Raw genomic sequence first — 24,529 nt, forward strand, 5'->3', positions numbered from 1 at the left:
ATTTTTAGCCCGGTGTGGACATACAGGCAGTACTCTTTTAGGCATCATAGATTAAACTGGGATATGACTCAAACTCTGGCAGTAGTGTAATGAAGGTTGAAGAGTACAAGATCATGCTACTCTGCACCTGTGTTCCTTGTGTTTGGTATGCTCAGCTGAAAAGTCTTTCTGTAGCAGTGGGAGTCCTGGCTACCCTAGTGCTAGCACTAGACCCAGGTGTCTAGAAATAGATTGGTGCCAGGGGTTATGCAGAACAAAGGTTACGACAATTTAAGGCAGGGGAACCACATAATTGCTACTGTAATCTTCAATATCACCATATTAACGCATATATGACATGTAGTTGCCTTTTAATATTTGGGGATATTGATTTTTTGGGTGCGTGCCAGAGCTCAGGACTCTATCTGTATACAGGATTGAAACTCCTGCAGGCATTAGCAATTTGAAGTGAACTATCTTACTGTTCTTCGAGTAGTGTCCCTATGGGTGCTCTACTCTAAGTGTATTCACATCGCTGCGCCTCGGATTGGAGACTTAGGTCGCTGTGACTGTTCAGCCTGTGCATGCACTCTGTGTCTCGGGCTCTGATAGAACTGACGTCTTTCTCAGATAGAATTGCTCCGTGCAAATGGGCAGACAAAAAAGTGTGTCCTCTAAAGACATGGACATTTTATTTTCTCACCCCTCCCCAAATTCCCTGCTTGTCAGTGCTGTTAACAAATTTTAGCACCATGCTAAAATGACACCATGTGACAAGGACTGGAAAAGACAGGATTTATTTGGGTTGAAATCATATTAATCAGCAACAGATCTGAGATCCCCAATCTCTAAGCAAAGATTTTTTAGTGGGATATCAGACTGTATTATCTACTGCTATCGCACACATGACCTTTATTCTCCTTCTGGAGCGCAAACTCGCTCTACAAGATCTGCCTCCACTTCCACAGCCTTCCTCAATAACATTCCGATCACAGAAATATGAAGAGCAGTGACTTGGGCATCTGCTTGTACATTTGCTGGACACTTTGCAGTCATCTGTGACTCAGCATTTGCTGCTGTATTTGGCTTGGCTGTACTGTCTTCAGTATTGGACTCTGCCCTCCCACTCCATTAGGGGTACTGCTGTAGTCTCCTAGAGTGGCGCACCCATAGGGACACTACTTTAAGAAAGACACTACTGCACCTTGTGCAGTCTGGGACGGTCAAAACATTACACAGTTTTCTTATTCTGTTCCGTTTTGGTGTATTGTGTAACCCATGTCACCTCTAACTGGTATAGACAGATATGGCGTATGACATACTATCCTCGACAAGATATGAACTTGGTAACTAGAAACATCATCTAATCTTAAAACTGTCTCTACAGTGCTAGCCCAGGGAAAAGACCATCTCTGTCAGGATTGCACCCTTGCTGCTCTTACACATGGCACTTTTATAGTGGCACAAGTAGGAGCATCAGAGTGAAATAACTTTACTTTTACCAGCACTGCTGGTAAAGTGAAATGTGCCAGAGTGGCATGGGACTATGCTTCATTGCTGGCAGGGGATGAACCAAGTGAAGGCACTGAGGAGGGAAATAAAAGGTTAATAATTGGTTCCTTTTTTTCTACTAGTAGCAGAAAGTGGTTACCAGGTTGCTCCAACACAAAGCATTTATCTTTGTAAATGATGGCAGTAGGGGGGGAAAAAGCTGAGCAATATATCTGATTCTTTCTGGTTTTGCTCCTGCCACTGCCATAGCAGAAGATCTGTGTTGGAGCAGCCAGGCGTTATTCTCCTAAGCAGGATTATGATGTCAAATATAAATTACTGGAACAAGCTATTCTGAGTATTCAGACAAAGAAATTACTTAACCTGTATTGGTTACTAACAGGTTTTAGTGAGTAATCAGTAAATAGAACCATTTTCTTACTGAAATATTTTACTCCTTGTCTCGTTTTTAGGTTCTTGCTACAGCATTTGACACCACACTTGGTGGCAGGAAGTTTGATGAAATGTTAGTTAACTATTTTTGTGAAGAATTTGGGAAAAAATATAAATTAGACATCAAATCAAAGATTCGTCCGTTGCTGAGACTATTTCAGGAGTGTGAGAAACTGAAGAAGCTGATGAGTGCTAATGCCTCTGATCTCCCAATGAACATAGAATGCTTCATGAACGATATTGATGTTTCTGGAACTATGAACAGGTATCTTCAGATTGCGTAGCATAAAGTCTGAGTTGATTTAAAAACTGCAAAAATAGGGAAATACAAATGTTTTGATCATCTTTGGTGCATTTAGGTCACTGGTTCTAACTCGAGTTATTAGCAACAAAGTAGTGAACAATGACTCTTTAGTAGCCTACATGAATTAAGCAGGCAGTCTGAGTCCTAATTAAAAAAAACAGTTGTCTGTCTGGCCATAGGTCACAATGGGAATGAGAATTGAACCATCTTCTTGCCCTTATGTGTGTCATGTTCTCCTGTTTTCTAGTGTTAGAACTAGTACAGGTGATACCTCCAGAGCATAATTCACAAACATTGCCCCAGCAATGTGGGAGAAATATATGTTGACCCTTTGTATGCTGTACCTGTGATCACTAGAGGATTTGAATTACTCAACTGTTAATATGGCACTTTCTAGATCACTGAAATTAGTTAAAAGAAAGGTTTCATGTTGGCATTTAACAGATAATAGGAAACTGAGGCTCTCATTTAAGGAACAACAAACTGGTGCATAGCTTATAAATAACAATAGTTTAGACAATGAGCAGAAGAGGGGAAATGATTAGTATACACTTTCATAGAGATTGTCACTGCTTTTGAATTAGTAAATTTCACCATCTCTTGCTCTACATTCTGTAACAGAAGTTAAGAACAGCTTGGAAGCAGTTAGGATAGAACCTAAGTTTGAACCATGTTCGTCAGCAGTAATGGGCACTTATCTTTAGACTTCATGCTCCTTGGTGGCCTGTCAGAACCCAAATCTAGGGACCTTCAAGTGCAAGGGAAGAGGGATATATTCACTTTAGCATTTGATTATTTTTGTGGTGTTTGTTGTAATTAATGCAGGTAATCACTATAAAAATTGATATAATGTAAATTGTTCAGGACAGGGACTGTGTTTGTAAAGTACTGTACCTAGCAGAGTGGGATTGCAATTCTGGTTAGCAGCCTCTGGGCACTAGCCTAATATAAAAGGTGGCTGGAGTTGGAGGGATCATGGCAGAATAAGTATCATTTGTACATGACTCTCTCCAAAAGTACATATCAAGAGTAAGATATTTTGGTGGGTTTTCTTTTTGGCGTGGGTGTAGGGATGTTGTAAATCACACAAACTTGTATTGTGGAATATTCAGCTCTGTTTTATTATACAAAAAATCGCTTTAGTGAAACACAGAATGTTATAAAATACTCTAGGATTCTGGATGGAGAAATAGAAAATTTACACTTCGCAAACTTAAAATTGCTTTTTTCCATTTCAGCTGCATACAGTTGCATTTTGCGATTTAAATTTTTGTTCATGGGAGTCTAACTTGACATATGGCTTTTTCAACAGGGGCAAATTTTTAGAGATGTGTGATGGTCTCTTAGCTAGAGTAGAACCACCTCTTCGCAGTGTTCTGGAACAAGCCAGTAAGTGTACATGCATTCTCTTGACTACAATGCTTAATGGTATACATACAGGAGGAAAATATATCCCTGGTTTTAGCTTTCTTTAGATGTTTGCCAAATCTTAAATTAAATTTTTATTTTTTTTGCACACTTGATTTTATGTAGCAGTTCAGTTGCAAGTAGCATAAAAATTTCCTTAAAGAATCCCTGTGTAAAATAGGATATTTTTGATATCTGTGAGGGTACAAAACTTTTAATGGTGGCTAGAGATTTTATTGTAATCAAGTGCAATACCTTCTTCCTTGTTTAAGAGGCACTAAATGCTGCTAATTTAGTGTAGGAATTTTCATAACACAAAGTTGCTAATGTATGTCTACTTTTTTAGAGTTAAAGAAGGAGGATATTTATGCAGTAGAAATAGTTGGTGGTACTACAAGAATCCCTGCTGTAAAGGAGAGGATCAGTAAATTTTTCGGTAAAGAAGTCAGTACAACTTTGAATGCAGATGAGGCTGTTACACGAGGCTGTGCATTGCAGGTAAACAATTGCCTGTATGCTAGGGGTCTCCTTATTCTTTGTTATTGAAGTCAGTGAGGGCATGTCATGCTATAGTATCAGGCATTGTGAAACTTATTTCACCTTTTGAAGTGCGTATGTGTTGTAGAAGTGATTTGATTGAACATTAAGAAGTGGGCAGTGGATGGGTGAGATTGGCTCACTGCATAGACTGTTTATGTTGGCTGATCAACTGAGATGTCTGGCTGGGGCAGACAGCACAATCAACAACTTGGCATGGTCCTCTAGAGTTGGGTATATGCTCCAGTTATGACTGGAAACAATAGATGCTATAAAAATACATAAAATATTAAACTTTTTCCACTGCAAGACTTTTACTGGTATCTTGACAGATAGCTAAATTCTTCTGTAGAACTAACACTAAGAACAGGTTGACATTAAAAGTAATCATGAAATTAGGCAAAGCAAGATTACATTGCATTGTTGCTTAGTTAAATGTATTGCATATCTTTTTATAGAAGTGAAACCTAGTTCAAGTAAAGAATAAGATGACATGGCTTGACTTAAATTCTTGCAAATGAAAACTACATTGGTGTGACGCTTGCTATATCCAACCCTGGAGCAGTGCTAGAGTCATTGCTAGAGAGACAAGTTTAAAGGTCTAACTTGCGTATTACCTGAGCTAGAAGCAAATACTATGTATTGTTTCAAGTGCTCACTAATTGTCATTTTTGACAACTCTTTTCAGCCATTAGTAAAGGGTAAAACACCTGTTTCTAGTTCTAGCTGTTCTCAAGAAAGGGCCTTTACTTTACTTTAATTGTTGTATGGCACTTGAATACCATGGTGATATGCCCCTTACAAATCCCTGTTTAATTTAGGGTTTTTTGACTCCTACATCGGTTAGCACTAAAAACATTTTATTGGAGCCATTAAAATATTCAGAACCAAAAAACTTGCCACCAGATGGTCTTGTGTCCAACTGGAGGAGAAATTTGATTCACTTAGAATGAATACAGACAAAACATGACTGTCCCTGAAGTTGTTTATAGCAAAAGCGCATGACTCCATTAAAACGGAAATAGGATATTTTAAAAATTTAGATGTCTAACTTGGAGTTAACATATTTGTAGTACTCATTAAACAATCTAAAGGTCTGGCATTACTGCTACCTATATTTTCATTCTGCACAATTGGACTTACTCTTCTGCTGTTTCTTATAGTGTGCTATTTTGTCCCCGGCTTTCAAAGTGAGAGAATTTTCTATCACAGATTTGGTACCATACCCTATTTCTTTAAGATGGAATTCACCAGCAGAGGAAGGGTTAAGGTAAGAATTTAACACTACCAAATCTTTAGCATGCCTGTAAAAGGTTCAAAACAGAAGCTGCCGAAACGTAGACCAGATTGACTCACTTATTTGTAAAAATTTTGAAAGCCTAAATGCCAAAACTTCAATTACTGCTCTTGTGGTGTTAACAGTAAAAAGCAATCATTTTAGCTTTTGTCTAGTTAAATACTTTAGCTTTTTAAATATACACATTCTTTAATTTGTATCATTGCTAATGAAAGTCTGTGGTAAAATGGTGGTCAAGGTAAAGCCATATGTTGTCCAGTAAACTTAAGTTGTTGCCTCTGTATCCACCTCTTTCAGGCATTTTAGTGCTTCTGCTAGGTCTTGTTGCATATTTCCCTCTAGATATATGAAAGTAGGCAGCTGTTATAATATCTCTTCCTTCCACAGCAACTGTGAAGTTTTCCCCAAGAATCATGCAGCTCCATTCTCCAAGGTCCTCTCATTCTTCAGAAGGGAGCCTTTCACTCTTGAGGCCTACTATACTACTCCCAAGGAGTTGCCTTACCCAGATCCTGCTATAGGTATTTAACAAAGGGAAAGAAGAAATAAGAACTAACTCCATATAGTTAGAAAAGAAAGTTGGGGTGTGTGCGTGGAGTGTTATCAACTTTTTGATCTTGTAGGTTGGACTTTCCCATCCCACTCTAACAATTATGATACTGAGGGTGTGTTAGCACATTAGTATCTTTTGGTTACATGTTTTTGTATGACTCAGATTGGGTTTTAAAGCCATGTGAGTGGAGAACAAAATTCTAAACTCCCAAACCACATTAATTGGTGGCGAAACATATGCCAAACGGAAAAAGATAGTTTAGTATTTGGGCAGAGCTAAAGGTTTCCTAAAACGACCCACAGCCATTTTTCCAAATGCCACATTTCTAGACTTTAAGTGTATCCAGAAAATGAGGGACAAACTGCAAAGCACAGTAAATGTTACTATGACTAATTGAATAAAATCATTTGGTTCAGTTATTTTTGGCAAATGACTTCTACAACTGGATTTAATTGCAGTCTGTTATCAGCAATAGTCAGGATCTGCTAAATGTTCACACTTGATTATTTATCTTGAGTAAATATATCCTTTTTTTCTCTCTCCTGGAATGTTTAGCTCAATTTTTGGTTCAAAAAGTCACGCCGCAAACAGATGGATCCAGTTCAAAAGTGAAAGTCAAAGTTAGAGTAAACATCCATGGTATTTTCAGTGTTTCCAGTGCATCTTTAGTAGAGGTTCACAAATCTGATGAGAATGAAGAGCCCATGGAAACAGACCAGCATGCAAAAGAGGAAGAGGTAATGTATTTTATTGCTATGGAGGTCACCTAGGAAAGAACTTGGAACTGAGAACAAACTGATTGCTCATAATTTGGTCTGCATATAACAGTGTGCTGGGCACTTGTACATAAGAGTGAGTGTTTTGCTGTCTGTCCATGTAGACTGTAAGCACCTCTAGACAAGTTCAGTATATTGGGAGTAACGTAGGATGGTTCTGACTTCCAAGGCAACACACACACACTACCCTCCAAATCAGCAGACCACACTGCCATTGGTACTGATCTCTTGGCACTGACCCTAGCACCTGGTGCCTTGGTACTCAAAGCCTGGGCACTGAGGGTCACTCACAGTAGCCCCAGTACTTTCCACCTCAGTGCTGACTACCTCCCATCTCTGCACTGAAACTTCATATAATGTCAAGTTACTTATTGGTGGACCCGGGATCATAGTCACTTCTCCTCAAGAAACTGAGGTGCCTGCCAAACGACCAGGTGTTGGAGGCACTGATACACCAGGCTAGTGGCAGGACAGAGGAAGCCTTCAGCTCCTTAAATGATTCAGGGATGACTGGGCTCTTTAGGACTCTTATTTCCTGACCTCAAAGAGGAAGCAGACATGATAAATCATCTTTTTAGATGGTGCTCTTCTATCCAGTTTTTGTCAGCTACAGAGATCCTTATAGCTGGTGAGGAAGAAACAAATTTCCCTAGTTACTATCCTCTGCCACTTCCTCCTGCCACCCTACAATCTGGGGCTTCCATGAGGTAGTAGGTTTGATGCAAATGTCAAGAGCCTAATAGGACCAACAGAAATGTTTTGTTCTCACCCCCTGCATAAAACTTGTAAAAGTTTTAAGGCCTCATGCAATTATGTCACACAGCATGCCAGACTTCACCTATGCTCCATGAAAGGATGATTGAAATCTGTACATCCTACCAAGAGACACCAGATGAACAGGGTCGTGGTACCACCAGAAGTCCTCTCCAAATTAAACGGTGGAAAGACACTTTTCAAGTATACAACAGAAAATCCTCTACACTTTCCTACCTTTCCTACCCAAGGCTCTGATGGATGCATCCACTTATTTAGATGACCTTCAAATTCAAGGCCCTCAGGAAGCTCTTCTCCACATAAATGTCCTAGAGCTCAGGGCCATCAGTTCGTCATGAAAAGGGTTCCTGCCTTTTTTTCATGGTACAACTGGGGATAGACAGAATCACAGCAATGCACATCAACAGGCATGAGGGAGCAAGATCGTCCATACTCTGTCAGGAAACCATACATCTGTGGAATCGGTGCATTCTGAACCAAATTACAGCAGTGGCTCTGCACCTTCCTGGCCTTCAGAACACCTTGGCAAACCAGCTTAATAGGCTTTTCTATGATTGTTATCTATTCGACTCAGGTATATAGAGCATCTTTTGCAAATGGGGATTTCCAAAAGTAGACCCATTTACAACAGATCAGAACAAGTGTCAGATATTCTATTCCGGTGGGTGTGCAAGCTCAGGATTCCTAACAGATGCCTTCCTCATCCCTTGAACGCTGGGTTTGATGTATACCTTTCAACCAATCCCCATGAGAAAACAGAGGATGCAGGGCACAGGACTGAAAGACCCAGCATAGGTCAGGCAGTTCTGGTATTAAGATCTGATGAATCTTTCAGTGCAGCTCCCCAAAAACCTTAGCTGCTTTTACTGATAGTTTCCCAGAACAACTGCCAGGTCCTGCACTTGAACCAGCATCATTGTCCCTGATAGCCTTGGTACATCCACTGAAAGAGGCTGTTCGCAATGTTGTGCTCCAAAGCAAGAAATCCATAACCAGGCTGACTTACAAAGCTAAATGAAAGAGGTTTTCTATTTTGGTAATAAGGGAGAAAGTTGGTGCTGAAGTCCAAATCTCAGTGATACTGGACTGTTTCAGGGCTAGCAAACAATCTGGATTTTCTATCCCTTCCATAAGGGTCTTTTAGCAACAATATCTGCACAATGCCCCCTGATCCAGGGCCACACTGGATTTTCCCCATCCTACAGCAGCAAGAGTCCTGAAGGACCTCCTGCTTGTTTTCCCCCTAGTTTGGGACTTATTCCTTCTTTGGACTTTAATATAGTTTTAGTTTATAGTGCCTTCTTTGAACCTTTAGCAACCTGTTCCCTGTACCACCTCTCAATGGAGGCTGTCTTTTTGTAGCCATTGTATGAGCTAGGAGAGCAGGGGAGACTTGAATCCTCAATAGACAGTATTTCATAAGGACAGGATTACTCTTAGACCTCAACCCTAGTTTTTACTAAAGATTGTCTTAGAGTTCCATATAAACCATTTCTAGTTTTTTGTTCCTAAACCTCACTTAACCCCCAGAAGAACGTAGGCGTCACATGCTTAATGTAGTAAGAGCACTGAAAAATCATCCAGGAATATGCTGACTATTTGTAGTTTTTGCTATATTCTCTGTCCTCATGGAGGTTATCCTAATGCAGGGGATAGGGATAATGCAGGGATTCTCAAACTTCATTGCACCACGGCCCCCTTTGGACAATACAAATTACTATGCAACCCCAGGAGAGGAGACTGAAGCCTGAGCCCCCCCGAGCCCCAGCAGGAGGCCTGTAACCTGAGTCCTGATGCCCAGGGCTGAAGCCCTAGGGCTTTGGTCCCAGGTTCCAGCAAGTCTAAGCCAGCTCTGGTGACCCCATTAAAATGGGATTGTGACCCACTTTGGGGGCCCCGGCCCACAGTTTGAGAACCGTTGTCCTAGTGGGTCTCCAAGAATAAGGAGATATCAGTTAGCCAAGATAGATCTACTTAGCCATATTAGAGCTCATTCCACTAGAACTCAGGCAGCATATGGCTGAGGAACATTCCTGTAGCAAATTTGTAGAGCAGCTATATCATAAAAATAAAGGGAAGGGTAACCACCTTTTTTGTATACAGTGCTATAAAATCCCTCCTGGCCAGAGGCAAAACCCTTTCACTGGTAAAGGGTTAAGAAGCTAAGATAACCTAGTTGGCACCTGACCAAAATGACCAATGAGGAGACAAGATACTTTCAAATCGGGAGGGGGGGAACAAAGGGTTCGTCTCTGATGCTTTTGCTGGGAACAGATCAGGAATGCAGCCTTACAACTGTTACTTAGTAAGTAATCTAGCTAGAAATGCTTTAGATTTCCTCTTGTTTAATGGCTGGTAAAATAAGATGTGCTGAATGGAATGTATATTCCTGTTTGTGTCTTTTTGTAACTTAAGGTTTTGCCTAGAGGGATTCTCTGTTTTCAATCTGATTACCCTGTAAGTTATTTACCATCCTGATTTTTTACAGAGGTGATTCTTTTATCTTTTCTTTCATTAAAATTCTTCTTTTAAGAACCTGATTGATTTTTTTTTTTTGTTCTTAAGATCCAAGGGTTTGGGTCTGTGTTCACCTGTACAAATTGGTGAGGATTTTTATCCAGCCTTCCCCAGGAAAGGGGGTGTAGGGCTGGGGGGGGGGGGCGGATATTTTGGGGGAAGACGTCTCCAAGTGGGCTCTTTCCCTGTTCTTTGTTTAACACGCTTGGTAGTGGCAGCGTAGGGTTCAAGGACAAGGTAAAGTTTGTACCTTGGGGAAGTTTTTAACCTAAGATGGTAAAAATAAGCTTAGTGGGTCTTTCATGCAGGTCCCCGCATCTTCCTCACTTTGAACTCTAGGGTACAGGAACCTTGACATGGTGTCAGAGGAGTGGGATCATTTTGAGATTTATTTATTTTTTTTTTAGATCATTTTGAACCAGAAGCACAGCAGGATTTTAAAAGGTTTTGTAAAAGAGAATTGCAGCTGTAGATTCTGTGTCTTTGCCTGGAGACATAGGTGTTAGTTTTTTTTACAAAGGGATTTTTCTTTTTTGAGCTGTAGTTTTCTCTACCTAAAGGCAGGGTAGTTAACCTCCTGCAGGGAAATTCACAAGTTTTTCACAGACCTGAAGAGGTTTTTTCTTTTAAGCTGAGAGCAGCTAGAGAGTTTTCTGTCTATTTGCCTGGAGACAGGGGTATTAGTTTTTTGTTTTTTTTTAAATGATTTTTCTGTAGGCTGAGAATAGCTATCAGAGAACATAGGTATCGCATTACAGCACAATTTTACAAGCCAGGGTTTTTGGTTTTGTTTTGTGGTTTTCTTTCTAACTCTTGGGTGTAAAGTTAGTTAAAAACAGAGATGCTAAGATGACAGAAACCAAGGCACAACACAAACTGGAGTTAACCAGACTGGATGCAGCGTAAGAGGCAGAAAAAGCCCAGGAGGCTGCCCACAGGTGAGCTATGAAGGAAAGGGAAAAAACTGGAGGAGAATGAAAAAGAGAGGAAGCATGCACAGGAGATGGAGAAGGCAAAGGCTCAGCAGAATATACCGGATAACCCTAACAATCCTTCCCCAACAATCCCCAAATGGGAGCGACTATGTCCACAGTATGATGAATCCAGTGATATTGCTGAATATTTTCTCACCTTTGAGAGACTGTGCACACTCCATAAAATTCCTGAAGCTCACAAGATGACCACATTGGTTGCAAAATTGACTGGAAGAGCTCTGGACATATTCAATAAGATGCCTATTGATGAGGCTTCTGACTATAATAAATTGAAGGATTTGGTTTTAAAGCAATTTCAAGTTACACCTCAAACTTAAAGTAAAATTTAGAGCCCTTAAGAGAGGACCTGGACTAAGTAATGTGGCTTATATAAACCAGATGAAGGATCTGTTAGATAAATGGGTCAAAGGAAGGGGTGTAACTAGCTTTGAAGGAATGTGTGATTTGATGACTCAGGAAGAATTCCTGAATATGTCCGAGGATATAGAACAGTGTTTATGGGATAAGAAAATGGACTCAGCAGAAAGTCTTGCTGCTTATGCTGATCAATACGAACAGTCCCAGACCGCCAGAGAGGCGGGGCAAACCGGAACAAAATGGGTGGAGGGTGGAGAGAGAAACAACCCTGGTCACAGTTGGAGCAGATACCAGAAGGGACAACCTCAGACCACACCGTACTACTGGGGGCAGCTCAAGACCCCAGCTACACCCCAAGGAACACTCCAGACACCTTATCGTCCCGCCACACCGTTCTCCAGCAACCCGCCTCACCCCAGTGACCCGTCGGCTGGATGATGTTTTAAATGTAACGAGCTGGGGCATGTAAAGGCCAACTGCCCCAAGAACCCCAACAGATTACAGTTCATTGCACCGGAATCGCATCAGAGGTCCTCAGGGCCAGATACCTCCCAGATACCCTCAGAGCGGAGGGAAGCTGTGAGTGTGGGTGGGAAGAAGTTCACCGCGTGGCGGGACACCGGAGCATGAGTTTTGGCTATCCATGCTTCCTTAGTGGACCCCAATTTAATTGACCCAGAGGTCCAAGTGACAATTCAACCTTTCAAGTCAAACTCTTTTGACTTGCCTACAGCCAAGTTGCCTGTCCAGTACAAGAGCTGGTCCGGCATGTGGATTCTTGCAGTCTATGATGATTATCCCATCCCCATGCTATTGGGGGAAGACTTGGCCAATCATGTGAAGCTAGCCAAGAGGGTGGGAATGGTCACCCGCAGCCAGGCTAAGCAAGCTGTCACACCTAGCTCTGTTCCAAAAACTTCTACCAGGACCCAGTCAGAGGTGATGGGACCGGACCCCATGCCAACATCTGGAACGGCAGTAGTGGATCCAGTCACAGAGACCCAGACAGAGCCAGCCTCAGAACCGGAACCAGCAGAACAACCAGAACCATTGCCAGCACTGAATCCAGTACTTGCAACCCCAACATCAGAGGGCCACACCGAACCTGCACTGGCAGCAGCAGCAGATAACCCTCCATAAGAGGCTCAGCTGGAGCCTGAACCCCAACATAGTGCACCAGTGGAGAGCAGTTCACCATCAACGGAAAAAGCCCCATCACCTGCATCACTTCCAGAGGGGCCAAGCCTAGGTCCACAATCCAATGAGGAACTGATATCTCCATCATCAAGGGAACAGTTCCAGACCCAACAGGAAGCAGATGAAAGCCTCCAGAAAGCTTGGACGGCAGCATGGAGCAACCCACCACTTCTCACCTCTTCTAATTGATCCAGAGAATTAAAGGTTTGTCAGTTTACAGCCCAAGGAGGAGATGACGCCGAGTGGCCTGAAGGTGTCTACTACGAAGGGAAAAGTGGTGGTGACGTGGAACAGGTGAACCTCTCCATGACCCTTGAGCGTATGCAGCGACAGCAGATCAAGGAGCTGTGCACTAGCTACGCGCCGACGTTCTCAGCCACCCCAGGACTGACTGAACGGGCATGCCACTCCATTGACACAGGTAATGCTCACCCAATTAAAGTCCAGCCTTACCAGGGGTCTCCTCAGGCTACAATTGCTATAGAACGGGAGATCCAGGATATGCTACAGATGGGTGTAATCCGCCCCTCTGGCAGTGCATGGGCATCTCCAATGGTTCTAGTTCCCAAACCAGATGGGGAGATACGTTTTTCCATGGACTACCATAAGCTAAATGCTGTAACTCGCCCAGACAACTATCCACTGCCACACACACATGAACTATCAGAGAACCTGGGACGGGCCCAGTTCATCTCTACCTTGGACTTAACCAAGGGGTAAAGGCAGGTACCGCTAGATGAATCCGCCAAGGAAAGGTCAGCCTTCATCACACATGTCGGGCTGTATGAATTTAACGTGCTCCCTTTTGGGCTGCGGAATGCACCCGCCACCTTCCAAAGATGTAGATGGTCTCCTAGCGGGATTGGGAGAATATGCAGTCGCCTACCTTGACGATGTGGCCATATCTTAGGATTCCTGGGCAGAACACCTGGAACATCTACAGAAAGTCTTTGAACGCATAAGGGAGGCAGGACTAACTGTTAAGGCTAAGAAGTGTTAAATAGGCCTAAACAGAATGACTTATCTTGGACACAGGTGGGTCAAGGAACTATCAACCCGCTAAAGGCCAAGTGGATGCTATCCAAAAGTGGCCTGTCCCAAAGTCAAACAGGTCCAATCCTTCTTAAGCTTGGCTGGATATTACAGGCGATTTGTACCACAATACAGCCAAATTGCCGCCCTACTGACAGACTTAACCAAAAAGAAACAGCCAAATGCAGTTCAGTGGACTGAAGAGTGTCGGAAGGCCTTTAACCAGCTTAAAGCGACGCTCATGACTGACCCTGTGCTAAAGGCCCCAGACTTTGACAAACCGTTCCTAGTAACCACAGATGCATCTGAGCGTGGTGTGGGAGCAGTCTTAATGCAGGAAGGACCAAATCAAGAGTTCCATCCTGTTGTGTTTCTCAGCAAGAAGCTGTCTGAGAGGGAAAGCTACTGGTCAATCAGTGAAAAGGAATGTTACGCCATCGTCTACGCTCTGGAAAAGCTACACCCATACGTTTGGGGACGGTGTTTCCACCTGCAAACCGACCATGCTGCGCTACAGTGGCTTCATACCGCCAAGGGAAATAACAAACTTATTCGGTGGAGTTTAGCTCTCTAAGATTTTGATTTTGACATACAACACATTTCAGGAGTTTCTAACAGCATGGCTGATGCACTCTCCTGTGAAAGTTTCCCAGAATCAAGTGGTTAAAATCGTCCGTGAGATCTGGAAAATATTGTTAGTCTTCATACAGTTGGTAGTATATTTAGAGGTGTATGTGTCTTATTAACTCTGTTTTCTCCTAGAGCTCCAGGAAGAAATCAGTCAGTGTTTACACCCTATCTGTGATTTGGGGGGCATGTCATAAAAATAAAGGGAAGGGTAACCACCTTTCTGTATACAGTGCTATAAAATCTCTCCTGGCCAGAGGCAAAACCCTTTCACTCGTAAAGGGTTAAGAAGCTAAGATAACCTTGCTGGCACCTGACCAAAATTACCAATGAGGAGACAAGATACTTTCAAATCAGGAGGGGGGAGAAACAAAGGGTTCGTCTGTCTGTGTGATGCTTTTGCCGGGAACAGATCAGGAATGCAGCCTTACAACTGTTAGTAAGTAAGCTAGCTAGAAAATGCGTTAGATTTTCTTTTGTTAAATGGCTGGTAAAATAAGCTGTGATTATTATCAAACCTTCCCCAGGAAAGGGGGTGTAGGGCTTGGGGGAAGACGTCTCCAAGTGGGCTCTTTCCCTGTTCTTTGTTTAACATGCTTGGTAGTAGCAGCATAGGGTTCAAGGACAAGGTAAAGTTTGTACCTTGGGGAAGTTTTTAACCTAAGATGATAAAAATAAGCTTAGCGGGTCTTTCATGCAGGTCCCCACATCTGTACCTAGAGTTCGGAGTGGGGAAGGAACCTTGATAAGCTATATGCAGTTTAAGCCACCTCCTAGCAATTAGACAACTGCAATAGTCACCAAGAGTGGAATCTGTGTGGACGGTGGCTTGAAGAAAGAACAGTTATTTACCAACAGTAATTGTAGTTCTTAAGAGATGTGTTATCAGAGATTCCACAATCTTCCCTCCTTCCCCTTGACGACAGAATCCTATTCCTAGGGGAGTCAGTATTAGTGAAGGAACTATGAGACAGTTGGGCCTCCTGCCCTTTAAACCCTTGAGTGGGGGGGTTCGAGGGGAGACCGGGCCTCAATGGTCACTCTTGGCCAAAATAATCCAATCTCATCTGCATGTGTACGGAGAGTGGCATTTGTGTGGACAGCACATCTTGAAGAATCGCCGTTACTGTAGGGTAAGTAACTACTGTTTTTAAAAACAAGTACAAAAAAATTGTGCTAATGTATTAGAAATCTCACTATGACAAATACTTATCAATAAAGGTTAGGTACAAAGGCTTAATTAACCCTGTTACAGTTTCTAGTTTCACTTGAACTAAATTTAGATTTTTATGGAGTTAAATCTTCACTGCAGGACCTGAAGAGTACTAACTATACAAGTACAGTGACCAGTCCAGAAATTTAAATTGGTTATACACTGAGTCATAGTAAACTAAATATTTGAGATTTAGCTCTACTTTTAAGTGTTTTCTTCTAATTTCAGAAGATGCAAGTTGACCAGGAAGAGCAACAAAAGAATGAAGAGCAGCAGCCAGTACAAGCTGACAGTAAAGCAGAGTCTGAAGAAATGGAGGTACTAAGTGTATTTGATGTCTTACTGTCTGTTTAGCTCATCTGGTTGGAGCATTTTGCCTTCTCGAATGTTTGCTCTGTAATGTATAATCAGGACCCATTCTCCACCCCTTACCACAGAACTAGGCTCTGGAAACTAAACTTTCACTTAAGTATTTCTAGTTCTCCTGGTTGCGACTAGTGTCTTAAAAATATGAACAGAGTATAAGTTGATGCAATGGGGTCTCCCTGAGACTGCAGATAAGTTGAAACAGTAGCTCTGAGATGTGTGAACTGCCCCATTCATTTGAAAGGATTGTTCACTCAAACACTAAACTGACAAATGTCGATGTTAACTCTAACTGGTCACCATTTAAGCAAAAATGTGCTTAGCCCAGTCTCCAGCTACACTCCTAGTACCAAATGCTCCCATTGCTACTCAGCTGCCAAAACCACAAATTCCTCCGAACAATTTGTACCATGTAGTTTTGCTTTTGATACAGAAATATGTGATGTGTTTAAAACAGAAAATTTGCAGCCGCATAAAACAAAACTTAATTTTAAAATAAATAGCACAAGGCTATTGTATTGATTGCATTCAGTTCAGTACAGTATTTAAACAAGTCTTTATTTTTAATATAAGTGAAGTTGTTGCAGAATTTCGTTGCTACCAAACTAGAGCTGCAAAATCTATAGACTGTCACAGAATTTCAAAGCAGCTGAGAATTCCATTTAGAAGAAATGAAGCAGCACTGACTGATAGTTTGCTCTAGTAACTTAAAATGTTAATCAACATTGTAATAAAAAAATTAAGACAAATGTGACTTGAATTGGGTGTCCCTTTAGTGACTATTGCACTCTGCATGGTGTGTGTGGTTTGTTTTTTAATGCAGACATCTCAGGCTGGATCAAAAGACAAGAAAATGGATCAACCTCCTCAAGCCAAGAAGGCTAAAGTAAAGACTAGTACAGTGGACCTTCCCATTGAGAATCGGTTGCTGTGGCAGATAGGGAAGGATATGCTGAATTTATTCATTGAGAATGAGGTAAATTAACTGAATGGTACTTTTACCTTTTATCTAGACCATAGTCTTACAAACTGTGGTCTGAACAGACTCTGCTGGTCACAAGGTGCTGACTCTCCTCATTTCTAGCTGGAGAAAGTCAAAGGAGAGGGTGAGGTGTTATGAACAGCAAAAGGAGACAGTATGGCTAACTTTCTCCAAGGGCAAAACTAACTGCACTAAAGACAGCTAAAAATAAACGCGCCTTTCCCCGATGAGCATCTGCTGTAACTTGCTACAGGGATGTTCTACAATTGCAAATAGGGAATATGGCTACATTTTAGAAAACTTGCTAAACTTGGACACAGGGTTGGCAGAAGAACATGTGCTGCTGTGCTAGTTTTTTCACTGGTTCAGGAAGTGTTGACCTTGCAAAGGGTTGGAGAATGGGGGAGAATTTCTGGAGTCTTCTGGCTGCTGGGAGGGGTTAGTCCCAGCCACCTGAAACATTTCCTTTCTCCCTTTGAGGATATAAGTCCTACTTACACTTGGCACTCATCCTCCCTCAGCAGAGGAAACAGCAGGATAATAGCACTCTGATCACCAAAAAGTACTTTCTTTCCAAACCATAGGAGAATTGTTATCTGCATCTCTCCCTTGGAGATATTAACACAAAATGGAAGTGCCCAAGTAAGGCAAAGAAGTCTAATTAGCAGCTTCAGAATTGGATTTGGTTCCTAAAGTCTGGGTTACCTTTACAAAGGCATCTCTAACTAAAAATACAGCAGTCCTTATGGAAAGCAGGTTTCTTCTCAAGGAACCAACAAGCAGGAGAATAAAATCATTCATCAGATAAAATGTAAACTTTGATAGATCTGTGCCATCTATCTGCTTCTCAATGGCTGTTGTAGTGTGGGCAGATGAGCTTAAAAATGCATTTCCCCACAAAAAATACTCAGTTGAAATTGGCTCTGTCCTGATGGCTTCATTCATCTCAGATGTATCCATGCATTTGCTTACACCTGCTCCTCAGTATGTTCTCTAATGCTATTTCCTTATAAAAATGTTAATTGAGCTCTAATTATTGAGTAAGATAATGAACTAATTTCTTTTCTGCAGGGTAAAATGATCATGCAGGATAAACTGGAGAAGGAGCGGAATGATGCCAAGAATGCAGTGGAGGAATATGTGTATGATATGAGAGACAAGCTCTGTGGCTTGTATGAGAAATTTGTTAGCGAAGATGTAAGTATCGCCAATTTGACTGTTACCTTTTTTTTTTTGTTCTTTGTGGCCTAAAATTTCAGGTCTCTTCCATTAAGTCTTTAAACCAAGGGTGTCAAACACCCTGGATGTGTGTTTGGCCTGCATGGTACATTCAAAAATGAAGCTTCATTTTTTAAGAAAAGTAACTTTCTAGTCCTCATGGTTATGAGGATAAACATTCCAAACATGAGACAAGTGTAAACTGATAATGCCTTTCTTAGTTTGCAAACTACCTGAGAAAAGTACTCAAGTGTCAACTCCCCTGCCCTACATTAATCTCACAGAAATGTTAATTCTAGAACCCAAATGATAACATGTTAATGCGAATATTAACTTTTTAATTACTGATCATTCCCAGGTGAAATGGAGAAGGGAGTTGAAGCAAAGCTCAAAGGAGTGAGAATTGAGAGTACTTTATTGTCATGGTCAGCCTCACTTGGTGGATAAAATATTCTCATTTTTAGGACCACTGTTTTTTTACCCTTGATCTCAATGCAAATCTCCCAGTGAATTCTGTTGTGAATTCAAAGATTCCAAGTCCAGAAAGGACAATTGTGATAATTTAGAACTTCCCCCAAAAAATTCCTAGAGTATATCTCTTAGAAAAAATTCAGTGATGGAGAATCCACCACAGCCCTTGGTAAACTGTTCTAATGGTTAATTACTCTCAACATTAAAAATTTACACCTTATTTCCAGTCTGAATTTGTCTGGCTTCAACTTCCAGGATTATATTATATCTTTTTCTGATAAATTGAAAAGCCCATTATTAAATATTTGTTCTCCATGCAGATATTTATAGACTGTAATTAAGCCCCTTCGTTTTCAGTTTAAATTGATTTTTACTGAAAAAACCCCAGGTTTTACAAAGTGTTTTTTTTCCTAGTTCACTCTACTTTTGTATCATTCAACTGTATAAAAATAACTTGTTTTATTAGAAAAATACAATACATTGCATGAGATATATGTATGATGATGATACATTAGTGTGTGTATATGCACAGCTGCCTGTTAAAAGTAAGATTCTAGTGGTCTAGAAGATATATACAATAAACAGGCACGCATGCAAGCTCTGAAGTGCATGCACATCTGACTGTACTGATAAATCTCACGCCTACCATGTACACATTTCAAGCTGTTAGCAGATAACCGTTCAAAGATTTGACACCCTAAAAGGGGAAGAAAATGAAAATCTGTATCAGAGTGTGTTTTAGAACACAAAGTATTCATAAGTTTAAAAAACAAATGAGAAAAGGATGAAGTTGAGAGTATGCGCTGCAAATGGTGTGGTCCAATTATTTAATGTCAATATTATTGGCTAATAGTTCTAAGTCTGCAACAGTACCTTATTTATTCAAATGAAAAGTCTTATTTGGGGATTAGAGAGAGATTGTTTTCTTAAACTCAGAGGTGGCATTGTGTTCAAGTTTTGTTTTAGTTCCGCATTGAATTCTGTTAATCAGAGCATTAATCTACTGAATACTTTTCCCCTGTCCTTCCATCCACCAAAATAAACCCCAAAATTTACCCATAAAATTTTTTTGCATGATTTTCATCTGTTTTTGTTGTTGGAGTAATAAACACCTATAAATTCCTGGGGAACATTAAATAAAATAAAAACTGAAAATGAAGGGCCCTAACTTGGTCACCCCTTCACCTTTTCTTTGTTAAACAGAATAGATTGAGCTCTTTGAATCTGATTTTTTTTTTTTTTTTTAATTTTTATAATTCTTGTGGCTTTTCTCTGAACTCTCTCCAATTATTAATGTCCTTGAATTGTGGGCATCAGAACTGGAAACAATATTCCACCAGCAGTTGGACTAGTGCTGAATACAGACATTAAATAACCTCTCTCCTCCTACTCAAAATTCCTGTTTATGCTCTCCAGGATTGTTACCTTCAATTGGCTGTGGTCAAAAGAGCTGTCAATTCTTAAATTTATGTTCCAGCCCACAAATGGGAATAGAATTTAGCTGTTGTCATAGATTGGCACCCCTTGCTCTATATGATCTCTATCTTATAATAAGGCTAGGTGTACACTAGAAACTTTTGCTGGTAAAATAACATTAGGGGTGTGATTTTACATTACTATACCAGCAAAAGCTCTAGTGTAGATGCAGTTATACTGGAAAATGGGCTTGTGCCAGTAAAGCTGGGCTGGCAAAGCCTTTCTAGGGTAGACAAGCCTCAGTGTGTGGTTTTTTAAAAAAAAAAAAAAAGTTAAAGAAATTTAAAAATTCTACACCAACACTTCAAGCTCTTTTTTTTTTAAAGAAAATATTTAAGTTCTAACAGACTCAGTGTCCATCTTTCAGGAAAGAGTATCCAAATGACACCAGATGTTTATCACTTTTGTTTTATGGGAGATGATCTCTAAATTCAGTATTCAATTCATATTGGTTGTTTCTGGTTTCAGGATAGAAGTAGTTTCACTTTGAAACTGGAAGACACTGAAAATTGGCTATATGAAGATGGTGAAGACCAACCCAAACAAGTTTACATTGATAAATTAACTGAACTCAAGGTACGTGGCACTTCAGCACTGTAATTGTCATCTTCAGATATCAATTGAATTTATTCCACTTAAGCTATAAATCAGGCCCTAATGAACAATAAATTATTTAAATGAGTTGGGAGGTGATGTTGCTTGCAAACATAAAGAAAATAATTTGAGCATAGGCAGAAGAAGCTTTTAATTGAGCCTAAAGTGAAAGTAAATGCTAGTGATGGAGTGCTGCATTGTGTAGGCTTTTATCTTTCTCCTGAATCTCTTTGGAGAGGGAAGGAAAGGTATATGTGAGAATTGCTACTTGCTCTTAAAAGGTAACACAGATGACCTATAACAGGAAAATGTTTTTTATACAAATGAGCTTTAAAGTTATGGAAGACTAATTTTGGAGGCTAGAAGAAAGCTACGTTGCCATATGATTTAATGTTGATGTTAGTCAAGCTTACTCTCCTGTACAGTTTATCTAAAGTAAATTGGAAGTAAAAGGATGGGTATATTCTGTATTGGCAGCAGGGGAGAAGATGATGTAATGTCTTTAGCTGGAATACTAGTGAATTTGAAAGCATTCTGTAACTTATTATGAAAAGGTATAATGAAGTATTTTAATCTTTTTTTGAATAAGATAAACTTATAATTAGTCTTGGCAAAGCTTCCCCAGTGTGGCTTTTGTTTGATTTATAAAATATTTTAATATGTGAATAAGTAGAGCCCTATACATTCATTTGACAGTAGTGATGAAATAATCAGAATACCAGTATTTGACAAAATGTGGGACATGCCCCCAGAGGTGGGCATTAAAGTGAACGAGGGAACACAGACCAAATGTGCAACATGTTAGTATCTTTTAGAAATCACACCCCTTTAGTGCGCATTGCTGCTTCATGTACACAAGCCCTGAGTTGAGAGAGCATGAAACAATAGTTCAGAGACATGAATTGCCTCTACACTTCAGTTTGCGCTAACTAGAATGCCAGTGATAATCTAAATGTCAATAGTTAACTTTCACTTCCCATCAAAGCATGTAAGAAAGGGGAGGAAGCATCATATTATCAAGAGCTACAATATGGATACGCCTTCAACAACACATGGCAGGATTGGAGGAGGGTGTGAGACTAATTTTCCTAAAATGGGAGGAGGGGGCTTAGCTTTCAAAAGTTGAGAAACACTGCCATGTATTGAAAAAAATCACTCCCTGTAGGTCCATTACAGTGCTGTGTTTAAAATTTCAGTAACCTGTTCTGTCCTTTATTTCAGTCTTTGGGTCTGCCTATTCAGGCACGGTTTCAAGAATCAGAGGAAAGACCAAAAGCTTTTGAGGATCTGGGGAAGCAAATACAACAGTATATGAAAGTTATTCATGCATTCAAAGCAAAGGTATCTTCAGTTTTTCAAATGTTTTGCTGATTATAAGGAAGTGTTGAAAAGCTATCTTGGATTTCTTCTTTCCACCTTTTTTCAGCATCAGATGTGGTGGGAATGGCCAACAAATAACGCAGTCTCCTGGTTTGGGGATCAGTGGCAGGAATTAACTTTGCAATACTTAATGTTGACTTTCTTTCTTACGAATAAAAGTAGGACTCTTGTATGTTCATATAATTGGAATGATGACTGCCGGTGATGTTTGTAAACCAGCTTTCTCCCAGATGAGTTCCCTCCACTGGGGGAAATCGCAGAGCATTATGAAGTTCTGCTGCTGCCAGCTCTCTTCCATTTGACCACAGTCAGAACGGTACAATGGGCTGCTCAGCAATTGTTTGCCCTGCTAAGCGTAAAATAAAGGTTCCCTTTCAGCAAATTCAAACTGACAGTCCATTCTGAAATTGGAAGATGAGATTTGATGGAGAAGCAAAACAAATATGCTGCCCAGATGTTTAAAAAAGTACATTTCATTTGCACAGTAAGTGACACTAATGTATAAATGTGCTGTGTAATTATTTTCATACTTCAGGATGAACAGTATGACCATTTAGATGCAGCAGATATGGTAAAAGTGGAGAAGAGTGTAAGTGAAGCTATGGAATGGATGAACAATAAGCTTAATCTTCAGAACAAGAGAAGTCTTACTTTGGACCCAGTTATAAAGACTAAGGACATCCAAGCTAAAACTAAAGTAAGATCTTGTTTGACTTTGCAGAAGAATATGAAACTGGTTTCATGTTGTATAAGTGGTATCCTACTTACACCAGTGTTTATGCTCAGAGCAGCTCTGAGGAGGAGGAGGTATGGTGGGAAATATAGCAGTACTATTTTCAACAAAACCTCCCAAAGCTATGTAGGGGCACTTCTGCCTTCAGCTGGGAACGTTCAGCTAGTGCTGTTGTAAGCTCCTTTAGGCAATGACTGTAGGTATAAGCTTTAATGTGTGCTCTAACTTAAATTCTCTCAACTCTTACTTTAGGAATTGACAGGTATCTGCAATCCTATAGTCACAAAACCAAAACCCAAGGCAGAACTCCCTAAAGAGGAGCAAAATCCAGCTGAACAGAATGGACCAGTAGAAGGCCAGGGAGATGCCAACACAAGGTCCCAGCCTGCTGAACAGAGCATTAACCCAACTACTCCAACAGCTACAGAAAAGAAACTCCCAGAAATGGACATTGACTGAATGTCAGCACTTGTTTATATTACAAACTACAATAAAGCTTTAAATTGTCAACTTCGTATGTTCTGAATATAAATTGGAGCAAGTGAATACTACAACTTTATCACAGTAATGTTTGGAGAGGATTGGTTAATGTATTGAGAGTCAAAATATGTAGGTAGTTAACTACTCCAGTCAAGTATATTGTATCTCTTGCCATAATGAGTGTATTTAGAAGTCCCTAGTAATCCTTAATAGATTTACTGAAACAGCCATCAACTAACCCTGTTTTTTTAAATTATGTTCATGCAGAGTCTTGTTTTAAAGAAGTAAGATGGCAGAACTTGAAACTTCTAACTTACCACTAAGTTTCTTTTGTGGTTTTCAGCAACTATAAGTGTCCATTAATATTTCAAAGACTACATGGAGATGACAGTGAGGTTTTTAGCTCTTTTCCAGAGCACAGAGGAACATAAGCTAAATGAAATACCATTTGAATCTAGTTCTTACTTCTCAGTAACAGACAAAATAGACATGTTCCAGTCTGTGTGAATTCCACTAACTTCATGTTTGCACTTTTGCATTTGATTAGCTCTGAAACAGGTATGGAGCCCTGGATGAGGTGACCAGTATACTGGTGGTATTATGTTCTTAAGAACTGAGCTCTAAGATTCTTCGTCAGCTGGTGTCCATGCTCTATTATGGGTAGTGTTTTAATACTGAGTATAAAATCAAATTCATATATCTGATATGCAGAGTAGCAATTATATACATCTCTATTTCAGACTATCTGAACCTGCTATTAGATATGCAAGTGTGTATGTTGATAAACTCTCCCTAGCCATCTAAATATTGTATAAAACTTTTGTCCCTAGTTAAATGAGCTGCTTGTAGAGATTGAGGATTTATACTCCTGGCTGCTTGCACTGATGGATGATTCTGATTAGTTGCTAACCACTGAAAGAGATATACTTGCTTCCATGAGACCTGCATTTGAAATGTTTGGTTTAATTAACTTACAGCAAGAGAAATTCGGCTTTTTTTTTCATGAGCTCCTCTACCCATGACTTCGCTTCTAGTATTGATAATTGTCATATAAACCTGAAAACATTAATTTGTATGTGTTTTAAATCAAAAGTTGAAACAGCCACACATTACAAGAAATAAATGCACTGGATTGTACTGGATTACTTTTTTAAATTGTCAGTTATGGTCATGGCAACAGCTGCAACTTGGGTTGGGGATAAATTGATATGTGACAGCAGCCTCAATTTTATTTGCCACAGTGATGTTTTTGAAGGAACAAGAAGTTGCAGTGTGTACAAACTGCTCCATTTTCTCTTTCCAGACAAATGCAATAATTGA

At 40.3% G+C, this 24,529-nt stretch overlaps 1 protein-coding gene across 1 annotated transcript in view; it reads left to right on the top strand.

Moving 5' to 3' along the window:
- Positions 1–24,351, top strand: part of HSPA4 (heat shock protein family A (Hsp70) member 4) — a 38,505-nt gene extending 14,154 nt beyond the window's left edge. The window contains exons 7-19 of the mRNA XM_027826076.3: positions 1,944–2,188; positions 3,540–3,616; positions 3,981–4,132; positions 5,335–5,441; positions 5,856–5,989; positions 6,577–6,758; positions 15,738–15,827; positions 16,699–16,851; positions 17,929–18,054; positions 20,491–20,598; positions 21,838–21,957; positions 22,532–22,693; positions 22,982–24,351. Of these exons, the coding sequence (XP_027681877.1) occupies positions 1,944–2,188; positions 3,540–3,616; positions 3,981–4,132; positions 5,335–5,441; positions 5,856–5,989; positions 6,577–6,758; positions 15,738–15,827; positions 16,699–16,851; positions 17,929–18,054; positions 20,491–20,598; positions 21,838–21,957; positions 22,532–22,693; positions 22,982–23,188 (1,863 nt within the window). The 3' untranslated portion in view covers positions 23,189–24,351. The remainder of the gene's footprint in view (positions 1–1,943; positions 2,189–3,539; positions 3,617–3,980; positions 4,133–5,334; positions 5,442–5,855; positions 5,990–6,576; positions 6,759–15,737; positions 15,828–16,698; positions 16,852–17,928; positions 18,055–20,490; positions 20,599–21,837; positions 21,958–22,531; positions 22,694–22,981) is intronic.
- Positions 24,352–24,529: the final 178 nt, after the last annotated feature.

The sequence above is a fragment of the Chelonia mydas genome, chromosome 8 (assembly GCF_015237465.2).
Source record: "Chelonia mydas isolate rCheMyd1 chromosome 8, rCheMyd1.pri.v2, whole genome shotgun sequence".
Lineage (NCBI taxonomy): Eukaryota > Metazoa > Chordata > Testudines > Cheloniidae > Chelonia > Chelonia mydas.